Here is a 14,162-nt window from a genome sequence, read left to right on the forward strand (position 1 = left end):
CAAGTCAGCTGATAGCATCCAGGAGGTACAACACCTTGGAAGGTAACCAGTATTCAGTCAGCATGGCTTGGTATTCACATTAATATGAAACATATCAAAACAATGGCTCTTAGTATTTAAAGTCACCCTTATAATTACATTCCATTTGAAAAAAAGTCTCCAAAAATCTTAGAAAAAAATTAAAAGATACAGTTCTAAGAAGTGTTAGAGTTCAATGGAACAAGAATTATCCATGATTAACGCCAAGCCTTTCCTCAAAACATCAGACTCTCTAGAGGTATAGAATACACACTTCAGGTCTTGCTCATGCAGACAGGTCCTTGGAAGCAGCAAGCATTTCAGGAGCATTGCTTATAAAATGCTAAAATAGTAACTTTCCCACACATCTTTAATTAACATGCTTGATTGAGCAGATGTGGGAAACTATCCCACCCCAAAGACATAAGGAAGCATGAATGTATCACAGAAGTATGTTTTGTTTTTAATATATATGCAAAATAGAGTCTGGAAAGAAAAACTTCAAGGTGAAGAGGTCAGAAACAGAATAGATGCCAAGAAGTCAGAGGTACCAGAAGCTAAAGCTTGTGTCCCTGAACTAAGATGGAAGGCAAGGTCTCTGGGCTTAGGAGGCAAGGCCTGGGCTCCTGGGTCTGATGATAAGCTGCAATGAGGTATCTGGAACTCAGTCCACAGACAGAACTTTACACACAGAGCCTCACCCGGCCTGAAGACAGAAATTCCGTAAAAAACATGAAACCTCAAGGCTCATTCTCAGAGTGGCAACTTAACATGCACAAGGCTCTCATCAGTGGGGCATGATGGATCTACTTGCGAGCCCAGCATTTGGGAGGTGGAGATAGGAGGGTCAGAAGTTCAAGGTCATCCTCAGCATAAAACAGAACTTGAGGCCAGGATGGGATGTGTGAGATACTGTCTCAAGAAGAAGAGACCAAGGGAGAAGGGAGGTGAGTTAGGGGCAGGGGGTAGGGTGAGGTGGGGCTGATGGCAGAAGAGTGACCTCTCTACTCTCTGCTGTGTGATGGGACTGAATGAACATGAACTTAAGACAAACTGTGCCGATCCCAAACCAATAAAGGAAAGTGAATGTCGTCGCAAAGTAATCGTGGCCGGAGAATCCAGAATCCATACCCTAGCACCTGTCTTCAGAGCGGAGTGATTGGTGTGTAGTAAATGGCCGGGATGTATCTGGGAATTCTAGGTCAGGAGGAATCTCGAGAGGAACATTAAAGTAACCGTACTTATCACAACCAAACTGATCAAAAGGCACCGTGTGTGGGAGCATTCTTTGTTAAATCTTCTTGAGAATATTGATTTGATCCATATTTATTGAGCACCTGCCATGCACAGGATGTAGTTCTGGACGCTGCAGACAAAGCAATAAACAGAACTCCTTGACCCGTGGAGACTAAAGCTGGAGACAGACAACAACACATTTTAAAATGTTAGGTGATAAACACAATGAAGTCAGATAAAGGGACAGAAAGAGATGGCATGGTGGTCAAAAGAAGTCCTCTGAGGAGGGGAGGGGATAGAAGGAATTTCTCTGTGAGCTGGAGACATTGTCAGAAGTTGGAAGAGATAAAGAGATCAAACATGAACACCAGGCAGGGAGGTCAGTTTTATATGAAGAGCCAGAAGAAGGTTTTTATTGTTGTTATTGTTTTGCCTCATAATGCTTTGTCTGGGATTTATTTTTCTTTACAGGTCTGTTGCTTACACATTATGTTATATAACATTCAGTTTCCAATTCTGTGTTTGTACGGGATTTCCATGTGTGCAAATGCGCCTGTCTCTGCAGCCATGTGTTGCACGTGCTTTTTCTTTAGCACCTTTGTGTTGTCTCATTCTGGTTTGTTTGTTTTTATTATTTTTGGATACTCTCTTGTTTTCTAATGAGAGAAAGAAAGAAAGAAAGAAAGAAAGAAAGAAAGAAAGAAAGAAAGAAAGAAAGAAAGAAAGAAAGAAAGAAAGGGTGCAGACTTGGGTGGGTGTTGAGATGGGGAGGCTCTGGAAGGGGAAACCGTAATCAGACTTTATTATATGAAAAATCTATTTTCAATAAAAAAAAAATAGAATTCACCTCTAAGGCTGGAGAGATGGCTTAGTCGGTGTTTGCTACAGATGCATAAAAACCTGAGTTTGGTTCCCTAGTGCCCACATAAAATTCTGGGTGGCAGCACCAGCTTGTAATCCCAAAGCTGGCAGTGTTATCAGGACCTGTGGCTAGACAGATCACAGGTCAGGGCAGAACCTTCTTCTTTACTCTGTTTAGTGGACCTAGTAGTTTAAGCTGAGCCCAGGTGATCTACCATTATACATTAGCGCATCCCTCAAAACTCAGCACTAGTCAAGACGTAGAGAATAAGAGGCCATGGAATCCCTACATCACGCTCACTCCCCCCAAGGCTCAGGGATCACTGTGGAAGAGGGGAGTGGAAATATGGTAAGAGCCAGGGGCAGTGAATGAGTAAAACAAAAACTGTTTTCTGGACACAAGGGGCAGATGCACGCATGAACTCAGCATCTGTGACAGTGTGCACAAGTCAGGAAGGAGGTGGAGGTGGGCATGGAACCCCACGGCCAAGCTGAGGAGCAACAGGAGTGGAAAGGTATTTTGTTGTTGTTTTAAGGTGTGGGTCCCATTTGGCTGACTGTGCTCCAGCAGGTAGCCACATGCCCAAGAGTAAAAACCAATGGGGACAGAGAGCTGTGTGGATATGGAAGAGGGTGTGGATCTGGGAAGAGTCAGGGCAAGGGAGCTGAATATGATCAAAGCAGTGTAGGAGATTCTCAAAGAATTAGTACAAATATTTTTAAAAGATAAAAACTAGAGACCACATTTCCTGAAATAACTGCCACAGAGAAGATCAGAGATCGTGTGTGTAGATGCATATATTTTCCTACCTACTTGATCTTTTCTGTGGGAACATATTATATATAAGCTAATTGAAAATATGGTTTTTGCATGGGCTCCTTTCTCTAGCTTTCTAAGACATGAGCCATCTGTACTGTGGTATAACGAAGCCACGCTCAATCTGATGCTACAGAGCAGCTGCAGTCCTGACAGTTCAATGTCTTACGAGTTAGCAACGCAGCATCTGAGGCACAGATAATGTGTTTATATGACTGAAACGACATTAAAACGCCACCACTGTAGTGATATGGACTAGCATTTCACATCACTTAAAATGTATTTTTCTAGTGTCTTAATACATCAGAAGACAAAAGGCCTTCCTTCTCGGCTAAAACCTGACAGAACTACCCACGTTCCCAGGCACCGCCTCCAACTTCCTGGGTGTCATCTTGAGTCAGAGCATCTATATTTAGGTGTGCCTTGAGGCAATGCTTAAAAAGCACGCAGACTACTTTATAGTCCACGAAAGACACAAGCTCGTCATTATGTAGACCGGTTAAATTTATTTAAATGCCTACAATGAAGCGTAAGTGAGTGTAATGAAGCATGGCGGATTTTAGAGCTGTTGATGGGGAGCAGCGTCACCAGACGCAGGAGAACGCAGAAGGATGTGGAACAACCGGAATGCATTTCCAGATGATCTTAAAAGGCTTGCACCTTGCACTTAGACACATTCCCTTGAAGCCAGATGACTTAAATACTATTTGGCCAATGCACTTTAAAGGAAGAAGCACAGACTCCAGTCAGACCAGCACACGTGATGGCAACAACACACTAGAAACAGATCATGGACGTGTTTAATGTTGTATCATACAGGCAACATAGGATATCTCACACACAGGAAAGGAGAAAATAATCTATGCCAAGGATATGCTATCACAGGAAAACATCCAGGTCAGGAAGCACTCATTAAATTGCTATGTGGGGGCGAGGCTGTGAATATTATGAGAAGAGAGAGCCCATTTAATACCTCTGACTAGAGCAGCAAGATGACTTGGGCAGCGTAGCCATGTGACCACTCTCCATACACAGAGGGCTGATCATCTTTCAGTAGGAAAGTCTATGGGTATTTAAATAAAATTTTGAAAAGGAATTGTATTCCCACTAGTTTTTCTCTCTTTGAAAGAAACAGTCTCTGGAATGGATGACTAGGGAAACAGGCTCCCATTTTGAGAAATAAATAAATTCTCACTACCCAATGACTCCAAAAGCATTCATTTTTTTTCTCCCACAAAAAGGCGGCTCTAAAAACATGCAGTTTTCTTTTAACTAATAGTAATTTATCAATGCCACGATTAATATATAAACACAAGTAAATTCCCACAATAAGAAATATATATCATGAAATATATACAGCCATGAAAAGAGGCTTAAGACAACTTAAAACACATAATGTACTATAGAATGTAAAATATTTATTTCTAATAGAATAGTTACACAATTTGTGGTAGAAAGTAAAGAAAAGCAATGAGTTCATTAGGGAGTATTTTCACAAAGCTGAAGGAACCAAAAGAAGCTATTTTTCCAAGACAGAACTGCATTGCAACACATCGTGTCTGTTTGTGTTCTGAGAAAGGGATAACAGCAAGCAGAAAATTCATTTCATATAATACCCATGATAATTTTCCATAGCAAAATAGGATACTACGCAGAAAGCTATCTCGTCAGTCCAATGAAATAGAGTAATAATGTTCATGTTTCTATGGCAAGATGAATACATCTGCTAAACTACTGGAACAGTGGGATGCTCTATTCTTTGGTGTCCTAGCAGAGGGATAACCAGCTACTTAAATAGAAACAGACTCCACACCAGGGGAAAAAAAAGAACGTTTATGAAAAAAAATACTCATACACAGAGAAAATGAAGTTCGAAACCTTTTCTTCCTTCCAGACTTCGTTCTGCGTAATGTCTTCCGTGAAACTCAACTAAGAAGCCAACGTCCAGACACCAGCTCCAGAACACTCAGATGAAAGCTAAGGCTTTGCCAGATCTTTTTACAAAATGAGTAAGTTTGTCATGAAGTTGTTAGTTGATGCTTTGAAGGAAATAAAATGTAGAGGGGACCAAGCGTCAAGAGTGGAAGTGTAGTTATCTAAGCTGCGTTCTACCGGAAGCTGGAGACAAGGAGAGGAAGCAGTGACAGGCAGCAAGAGACAGAACCTACAGAAAACTTTAGCACAGGCCGAAAGTTTCCTCTACGCTGACCAGAATGCTTGAATAAATCTTGCTGATGCACCGCACTGCCACCAGCCGAAACATCCCCTGTTTGCTAGCCTCCCTTGATTTAAGGGAGCTTCTTTTCTCCACCTCTGGAGTAGCTGGCACCCAGGCACGTGCTGCTGCACCTGGCCACTATTTAGCCTTTTGAGCAACTGTCCCCAAGTCCCCACTTCATCGGTCGCTTTCCCCAGCAAAGGTTTTCCTGCTTTTCTTCAGTTGGATGTTTAGTTTTGTTCTCAAAAACCGAGGGTTGGTAGATCTAGAAGTAAAAGCCAGACTTCGTCTCAACCCACCGCGAAGAGAAAACGTATAAATGTATCTGTTTATTACACAGAATGTGACAGCATGTGCTGTATGCAGGAGAATACACTTGATGTCTACCAGCAATGAAACAACAATAAAAAGAACAGATAGCATTTACTGAGTGTGCACTACACACCAGCTGCTATCCTAAGTGCTGGATATTTGTGTCAGAAGGAAATTCACCATCAGCTCAGCTTTGATGCCTCTCCTTGTCTTCTGCAGGCACAGGCAGCCTGTGAATGCCTAGCGAAGGAGCCTTCTATCTTAGGGGTAGTACACTGAACTACCATTTCTTTTTAATATCGTTCTGATTCTGTTTAAGCTCCTTAGTTTAGCCATGGATGAAGTCACAAAGGGATTTCCAGAGAAGACAATTTCATTTAACAAACACTTCCACCTAGTTCAAACAGAACACACTCTCCTATTCTAATTCATGACCAAATGCAATATTTTTTTTTCTTTTTGCTGTTTACATGTTAGGGCTAACAAATGCTCATCTTGGTACTTACTTGCCACGGGGCAGACATTGTTCTGGGTGCTTTAGCATACTCCTTCATTTACTCCTGACTAGACTGAGTTTCCAAAGATTATTTTGACATTCAGTGTTATTTGTAATTGATGCTTTCTAATGTTATTATCGTTAACAGAAGACCCTCAGCTTTGGCTGCTTGTGATGGCTATCCCACAGTCAGCTTTAAGGTTATGGGTCTACTCTGCTAATAGTACCTACCATCATCACACAAAAGAGGGGCAGGCATTTGCTCTCTTTTTAGGATGCCTAGTTATCGTGAAAATGTCCTTACTAAAGTTAGTCTCTCAAACCCTACCATGCATGTAAACTCACTTATGGACATATTGTGCTAGGTACTATATCAGCACCTCAATGACCTCAAGGGGAAATTTGGGGGTGCTGTTTATAGGGTTGTCATGGAGCTAAGGGCAAGGGAGTTGTCTAATTACTTACTGAGAGCATCATCACTGATCAGGCGTGTTTTGTAAGCTTTATAAAAGAACTTATAGCTATGTATAGGCAGTTAGAATAATATCCAGCCTAAGACCAACCAATAACAAAAGACTTAACTGCCAATATACCAGATCCTGTTCTCAGAGAAAAATTCAGAGTAAGTTGAGGCTCGCCTATCCAACCAACCTGAAGGCAGATAGAGAAAGTAGGTGACCTGGCAAGCAGGCCCTAAGAACAGGACAAAGTTGAGATCCAGAAGGCTCAGTAGAGTGCAAACTACATTGTAAAACTGATTTATTGAGCTACAACCTGAATTTAGAAAATTTAAACTCAGCACCATAGAAAATGTGAGTACATCATCGATGAGAAGTGTCAGAAAATTATTTCCTATATGTGGATGTGCTTCCTGGGCTGTGCTACTGTGAAATGTACCTCTTCTACCTATGGAGCTTGCTCACAAATGTTTTAAGCCAGTGAGCTAATGAACACAAGGACCACTCCATTTCTACCACAAAAGCATGCTACTTAATGAAAAAGGCAGCTGGATTCTTCATAACAAGGAGACCAGTTGTTGTAAGTGGACCATAAATCAGAAAGAGAAACTGCGGTTCCATCCACTCTATGAAGTCGCCCAACACACGGAGGCTCCATTGTGAGATGATGCGCCTCACGTCTGGAGGAGGCTGCTCTGTTTTTCTGCAAGCCATCTGACTCTCAGAAAGTCCTTTATTACGTCAAATTGGAATGGACCAAACAGACGTGGTAGCACTCCAAAGTGTGTGTGTGTGTGTGTGTGTGTGTGTACACGCGTTAATTCTGTTTTCCCTTTTAGAATAAACATGAACTTGTAGAGAATACCAAAAACATAAACAAGAGAAGAAAACTAGTCTCAATCTAGTGTCCCATAGCCAACACAAGAGCCACACTGACTACCTCCTTAATCCCCTTTCCTCCTCATGTGTAATGAACACTATCTTCTAAGTAAAGAGTCTACAGGATTATAAGGGCAACACCAGGCAGATGGCTCTAGCAGATGGCTGTGTTGTAAATGTATTTCAAAAATCCCATTACGTGGAGTATTGCTAACCTTCGTTATAAAATTTGGTATGAACATTCTCGCGTACTTTTCCTCATCATAATTCTTGGATCTAAATGATCAGATTAAAGGTCTGCGAATTCCAACTCTTTGATGGGGTGGGAAACTGTTCCCCAGAAAAGGCAAGCCAATTTGCTTCCTCACTGTTGACACCAACACTTCACCCAATAAAGCTTCATCTGTTTAATATCTGGTATCAAAAAGTCTGTTCTGCTTTAACTTACAGTGAGGTTAAATGGTTTCTGACATGCTTATTGGACATTTTTACTTCCTCTTTTGTGAGCTGTTTGATCGTGCCTTCAATATCTTTAGGCTCTTTACATACGTGAAGAAGGCTCTTTCGGCTGGTGGAAGCGCTCTCTGTTGATCTGAATGCTAAACACCAGACTATCATGAGAAGCTGACATTATGAGCGCGGTGACTTTTAAAGCTCACCAGGGCTTTTTTTCTCTCTCTCGGGATTGCTTTGTGATGAACCCCAGGCAGAAGCAATGTGAACTTTGCCGGTTAGTGTAGATGGAAAGCGGCCACTTTATATATTTATGCTCTGCATTGAAAAAGTGAAGGTTTTCCTTGTGGCAAGACAATCAATACTAGCAGTAAAAGCCTCTCCCAGACAACGGGCTTTCGCTCTCCTTTCAAAGTGTCCAACAGCAGTGGATAAAACTTCAAACCATAGAAAACCAAAAAGAAAAAATAAACCCTCTCTTATTGTGAATTCCAGGGGTTAGAGCCTCCTCCGCAGCAGAGGGAACCCTGCGTAACGCATCTCACTCAGACACTAAAGAAAAATGCAGCTCCAAACATCTCCAAAACAGCAGCCAAAGAGGACACCCCAACATGGTTCCAAAACTCAAACCCAGGTGAGGCTCCGGCCCACAAAGCACCCCAATCTCCATATATAGAAAATGAACGGTGTACTGGGCATCAAAGTGCACGCCTTTAATCTGAACTTCAATTCAGGAGGCAGAGACAGGCGGATTCCTGTGAGTTCAAAGCCAATCTGATCTACATAGCAAGTTCTAGTCCAGCCAGGGCTACATAATGAGATGGTCCCAAAGAGGGGGAAGGCAATTCTTTGCTTGCCGTCTTTCATAATCTACCCTCTCCAATGCCAAGCTAATTACCAACTGGCTTTGACCTCCCCTGACAGTGGTGCCATCTTCCAGGCCCTTACTAGCCCTATCCTAACTCCTGTCAAGCTGTGAGGTCGTTCTGTCTCTAGCATTGTCTTCCTTATCGTTATCACTAGAGTACAAATTTAAGCACTCTGCCCTCCCCATGTTGTAACAAGATGAGGCTTCCAAAGTCCCGTCACAGATTAGACTGGCCTGTAGTCCACCTGGCAGCTGGGTCTAAGGAGACACTATCTGCCCTGCCTGTGCATTTAGGCAACAGCAAGCATCTCCTCCTGCATCCGTCTACTGACCAGTTCTGCAGCCCTAAAGCCTCAGCTGAGGGACGAGCTTCTCTCTGAAGTGTTTCCTGGTGCAGTTCTAGGAGGTGGATCTCGGTGCCCTTCCTTGGCACTCAGAGAGGGAGTGCCCTTACAACAATCTAGAAAAGTAAATGATCATGTTTTCTTACCTGTGGGATGCCATCTACAGCTAAGCCGGCTTTGGGATCTCCACGTACCCCAATTACATGGTGCAGTCATGGGCTGTTTTGTCAGAGTTCCCTAAAGTGTCGGCATCATCTTATGTTATACCTAGCAACCACTGCTTTGTCTGGTACATAGAAAATGCTCAATAAAGCCTTCTTGGTGATGACTTCACTTAGTAATTAGAAATTACTTAAAAATCATCCTATAACCTTTATCTTAGAGAAGGCAGATAAATCAGAGGATAACTACTAATATTCCATAGTTCTGAGCAGAGTCTTGTTCACTCCCTATATGGCTGATTTTTAATAATATCAGTGTCCTCTATTGCACTTGAGATAATATTTGCTATTCATACAGGTTTGTGGGCACCTATCTTTTGTAGAAGATAAAACACAGGCACTAGTCACTGGCTATATACTAAACATGGGATATCAGACATAGCTTCAATACATTGCCTGTACACACAGTAAGGACTCAATGATCATCTTCTAACTTTTTTTTAAAAGAGTAGAATCATGGACTGATGGCCTTGACTGCAATTATCGCCCCTGGAAACATAGTCTCCGTATGGAGCAGTGAACCCAGTGGGTGATAGGTGATGATAACCATGCCCATGCCAGAGCTGATTGTTCTAAATGAACGCTTGATCCAACGGGGCAATCAGCCTTTCTCTGGATGTTCTTTTTAACCTCAGGATTAAGGATGATTTAGATGAATCCCGTTGTAGCGGTGGTGAGAGATACCACCAGATGTAACTTGAGAGCTGTTGGTGGGGATGTCCCTGCTATGCAGAGAGAATGACATATAACCATTTGCAGTTCAAAGACTGGAATCAACCTGGAGAATGGCAGAGGTGAGAAATGACAGCAGTCTAGACTCTTGCTTAGTTGGGAAGATGACAAGAACCTTGGTGATGATCAGTAGCTGGTCCCTTGCCTCTGAGAGACGGCTGCACCCTGGCCCTTCCCATAGTTTGGCTGTGTGAGAAGCACACATACTTTCATCTAATAGATTTCCAATAGGCTGGCTTTGGCTACCCCTTAGTCATGGCCAGAAGTATAACAGAATAAATACGGAGAGATGAATGAAAAACCGATTCCCCTGAATTTCCTCCCCACACATTCTTTTATGTGATTGGACCAGATGCTTTGGCATACTGAAGACATGGACTGTGAGATTTCTATTCAAAGACAGAAAGAAGACACTCGTTTTGAAATGTACAAACAAAACAGATGCCAATTCAGACCTCGAGTGCTTAGCCGGCCAGTACCTGGCTCGCAGAGATGGGGCCTCACGAGTTAAGTACACATGCTGGGAATCTCTAAAAAAAAAAAAAAGCAGCAAGGTTTCTTTTTCTTTTTTCTTTTCTTTTCTTTTCTTTTCTTTTTTTTTTTTTTTTTTTGCTGCAGGCCCCTCCAATAATGCAAAAGGCATGAAGAAAAAAATTAGAAATTTTCCAGCCTAGAAGTGAGTTTTCCTAATGAAGAAAACAAAACATTATGGTAATCTTCCCTTCTTCAGCCATCAGTGCTACTGAAATTCATAAGAGCCCCTTGATGGCACCAGCAACAAACCAGCTGTCTCCCCAGGCTGCTGCCACAAGGGGAACAGGGCTATGAAGGCTTCTGAGACCTCCCACCCCAGGCAAGGCGTTGACTGGTGGTGGCAGAAGGAAACCAGCACCAAAGGTGCATCTCCAAGCCTGACAGCACCAGACCTCACAGCTTCTCAAGAAACAAGGCTTAAACTTTGATGCTCTGGCTGCCCCTGGCTCGCAGTCTTCCTGTCCGGCTGCCCTGTTCCTCCTCTAACACCTGATTCTGGGGGGCAGCAGCAGGGCTTCTGTTCTCTGGCACAGCCCCATTTTTTCGAGTTCGTTTTTCTTTGGGTTGCTGCTTAGACATAAGGATGCTGTGCCTCTGGGCGTAGCCCTGTCTGAGCTCACTAGTGTCTCTGTGGCCTTGGGTCTCTTTGGCCCGCGGCTGGCTAGGGGCTGCAGTCTCCGGCTCTGGAGGTTTCCCCACCCCCTCTCTCTTCTGAGACCTTTCCTTCTTTTGAGGCTGTTCTCTTCCCCCACGATGTACCACAGGAGCAGAACCCTCCTGTGCTGACTTGGCCGTGGGCTGTGGGGGTTGACTTTCTCGGGTTGGCTGATTCTCACCGAAGGCCATCTCATTTTCTTGAGCTACTCCTTCAGACGTTACTGGGTTCTGGGATGCATCTACAGACTGAGCCAGGTCCTTCTTTCTGGAATTGTGGGCTTTGTGGGTTTTCTCCTCCTGGTTCTGGGGGTCTGCTGGCGCTGCTTCAGCTTGGCTCAGAGGCGACGTGGTGGCAAGCGGGTCAGACGCATTCCTAGGAGTTGGCTTACTATGGGACTCTGACTGCTGGTTAGTCTGGGACTTTCCAGCTGGCATCTTTCTTGGGTGTGGCGACCCTTTAGCTATCTCTCTCTGCCTGGGGTTTTTTTTCCTAGCGTCTTTCTGCTTAGCAGCCTCCTGGCTGTGAGGTGAGGCCTGCAGATTTGGAATCTTCTTGCCGGAGGCATGGCCTACTTTAAGAGTCTTCCTTTCCTTTGCAGGCTTCGAAGCAGACCTTGGCCTGGTGTTCTGAGGCAGCCGAGGTTCCACAGAGGGAGCAGGAATATGAGGGAGGCGGACTTTGGGTGCCTCCTCTTCCTGGGGAGGATTGGGGGAGTGCCGCTGGGCTTGTTCCTGCTGGCTGATAAGTGGGAGCTTCATCTCACTGCCTTTCCCAACGTGGGCTTGCTGTGAACTGTGGGCTGTGTCGGGGCTTGGGTTTGGGGGTGGTTTGGACTGGGGAGGGCTGATGGGAGGAAGCTTACTGGGGTCTCCATCCTGAGTTGGAAGAGACCTTGGAGATGGAGCTGGGGTCTGATCTGAGCTTGTCCCCAAAGCCTCTTCCCTGCTGGGAGAGAGAAGCTTGGGTGTGGGCCTTCTGCTCTGGAGAGGAGCCAGGGTTTGGGGCTGGGGCAGCCTGGTAGGAGCCAGCCGGCTTCTAGGGAGCAAGGTCACTGGCTGTTCCCTGACCTGGGTATGTTTTGAGTTTGTGGATGAGTCTTGGGGAGGGGGAATTTCTGGGTAAGGAGTACCAGCCCGGGGAACTTCTGCTTTGGGGGTTCCCTCCTTCGGAGGTGGTTGAGAGCCCCCAGCGGGCTTCACCACATCAGAGGGGGTAGGATCTTCTGAAGCACTGTGAGTGGAACTGCTGGGCACAGGGTTGGTGGGCTCAGTTCCCTTATCCTGAACAGAAGCTGGGTCAGGTCCCTGTGCAGATTCAGAGAGGGGTGGGTTGCTAGGGGCTTCTTTGAGCTCTCTGGATTCCTTATCCTGGTCTGACTGAGGTCTGAGTCCGGGGGAGGGATCAGGATGTTGTGATGGCTCTTGAGATGCAACAGTAGAAGACTGTCCTTCTGCTTCTACCTCATGTGGTCCAGGCTCATCTTCAGAGCCTTCCATCTCAGTGGTTATCTTCGGAGGAAGATCGGCTGGCCGGCCTTCCCCTTCCTTCTCCTTTGGTGGTATGCCTTGGGCTTCCTGAGGAATAGCAAGGGTTGAAGAACTGACCTCCTGAGGGGTATCCAGGTGGCTGCTGGGAGAAGGATCCTGCTTAGGGGGTTCTCCCTCCTCAGTTAACTCTGGGTTCTGTGGGGGAGCTGGGTTCTGACTTTCAGAGGTCATTGCATGAGTCTGCATTTCCGGGAGAGCCTCTGAGTTTTGGCCGTCTGCTTGCAGTCTTGCCAAGCGCCTGGGGGAGGGGACCAGATGTGCAGGGACCCCAGAGATGGTCTTCTTGTTAGAGGGAGCCCCTGCTTTAATATAAAGAGAGTTAGCCACAAAGACTCGTTACTGCTAGAAATAAAACAACAACAAAAAACAGCCCATTTCCCTTTGTGTTGCACAAAGGACCTTTTTTTTTTTAATATTTATTTATTTATTATATATACAATATTCTGTCTGTGTGTATGCCTACAGGCCAGAAGAGGGCACAAGACCCCATTATAGATGGTTGTGAGCCACCATGTGGTTTCTGGGAATTGAACTCAGGACCTTTGGAAGAGCAGGCAATGCTCTTAACCTCTGAGCTATCACTCCAGCCCACAAAGGACCTTTAAAAGAAAACCACAGGTAGGACTTCCCCTTTCCTTGTGGAGACTAAGTAGCTACAGTTCTCTGAAAGATGTTAGGACCATTTCTAGCGAACGTTAATGAATAAGCATTCAGATGTTTGCTCGAAACGGAGTTTGGATCTGTGGGTGGTAAAGAGAGTTTCCAGATAAATGAGACTGGTTTTGCTGGTTAACAGTTAAGACGTAAGCTGTGGCCACTGAGAGCAGTCCCGTCTCTCTAACACCCTCGAGGCTCAGCATCCAGCAGGAGCTCAGTGGGAAAGGAATGGAAGAAGGAAGGCATGGGTTCAAGGACGACCTAAGATACCAGAGTCTGCTCCTGAAGATCAAGGGTCCACGCTGCTGTACTCAAGTTCACCATCACCCCAGATCTTCCTGGCTCCCGAAATGGCTCCCAGACGCTACTGGCAATACTGGTACTATAGAGAGGGCCTGTTTCCCCCAGTCACATCTTCTTGGAGTGCTCTGGTGTCCTGGACACAGTCACCCCCATCTGGCAATTACGTATAAATGATAGAAGCCTTGACATGCTTCTGGTGACCTAAACACCAGCCCAGACAGCATAGCTTTGAACCATGCAGTGGTCAGACGTGACGCGTCAGTCTGGAGCAACCTTGAAGAAGCTAGTCTGAGTTCAACTTGGGGGAGACTTTGTTGACCCCAGAGTGGTCCATCTCCAGCAGTAAATGTGTCCCTGACCACTGTCCCCCCACTAAAGAGGGGTGGGTGGGTGCTACTCTAGATTCACAATGAGCCTTCTAGTCGGGTCCTGTTTTGTACCCAGTCAAACTAGAAGTCTCCTGAGAGTGGAAGGGGGCAAGGGTGAAACGCCTCCCCCGTGAGGCTTCTAATGCACCCTCTGTTCATCATTTTTATCACCAAATTTACCA

At 44.9% G+C, this 14,162-nt stretch overlaps 1 protein-coding gene across 3 annotated transcripts in view; it reads right to left on the minus strand.

Moving 5' to 3' along the window:
* Nucleotides 1–14,162, minus strand: part of Lrguk (leucine rich repeats and guanylate kinase domain containing) — a 111,879-nt gene that overhangs the window by 22,717 nt on the left and 75,000 nt on the right. Inside the window, exon 16 of one of the 3 annotated variants that reach the window (XM_057770282.1) lies at nt 12–5,415. The exons of 1 other annotated variant lie outside the window; for it this stretch is intronic. In XM_057770282.1, coding sequence (XP_057626265.1) covers nt 5,393–5,415 — 23 coding nt within the window. In that variant the 3' untranslated portion in view covers nt 12–5,392. Of the gene's footprint in view, nt 1–11; nt 12,955–14,162 lie in introns of those variants that run through there. One more of the 3 variants, XM_057770263.1, reaches the window with a different exon arrangement.

This window comes from Chionomys nivalis, chromosome 1 (genome assembly GCF_950005125.1).
Source record: "Chionomys nivalis chromosome 1, mChiNiv1.1, whole genome shotgun sequence".
NCBI lineage: Eukaryota > Metazoa > Chordata > Mammalia > Rodentia > Cricetidae > Chionomys > Chionomys nivalis.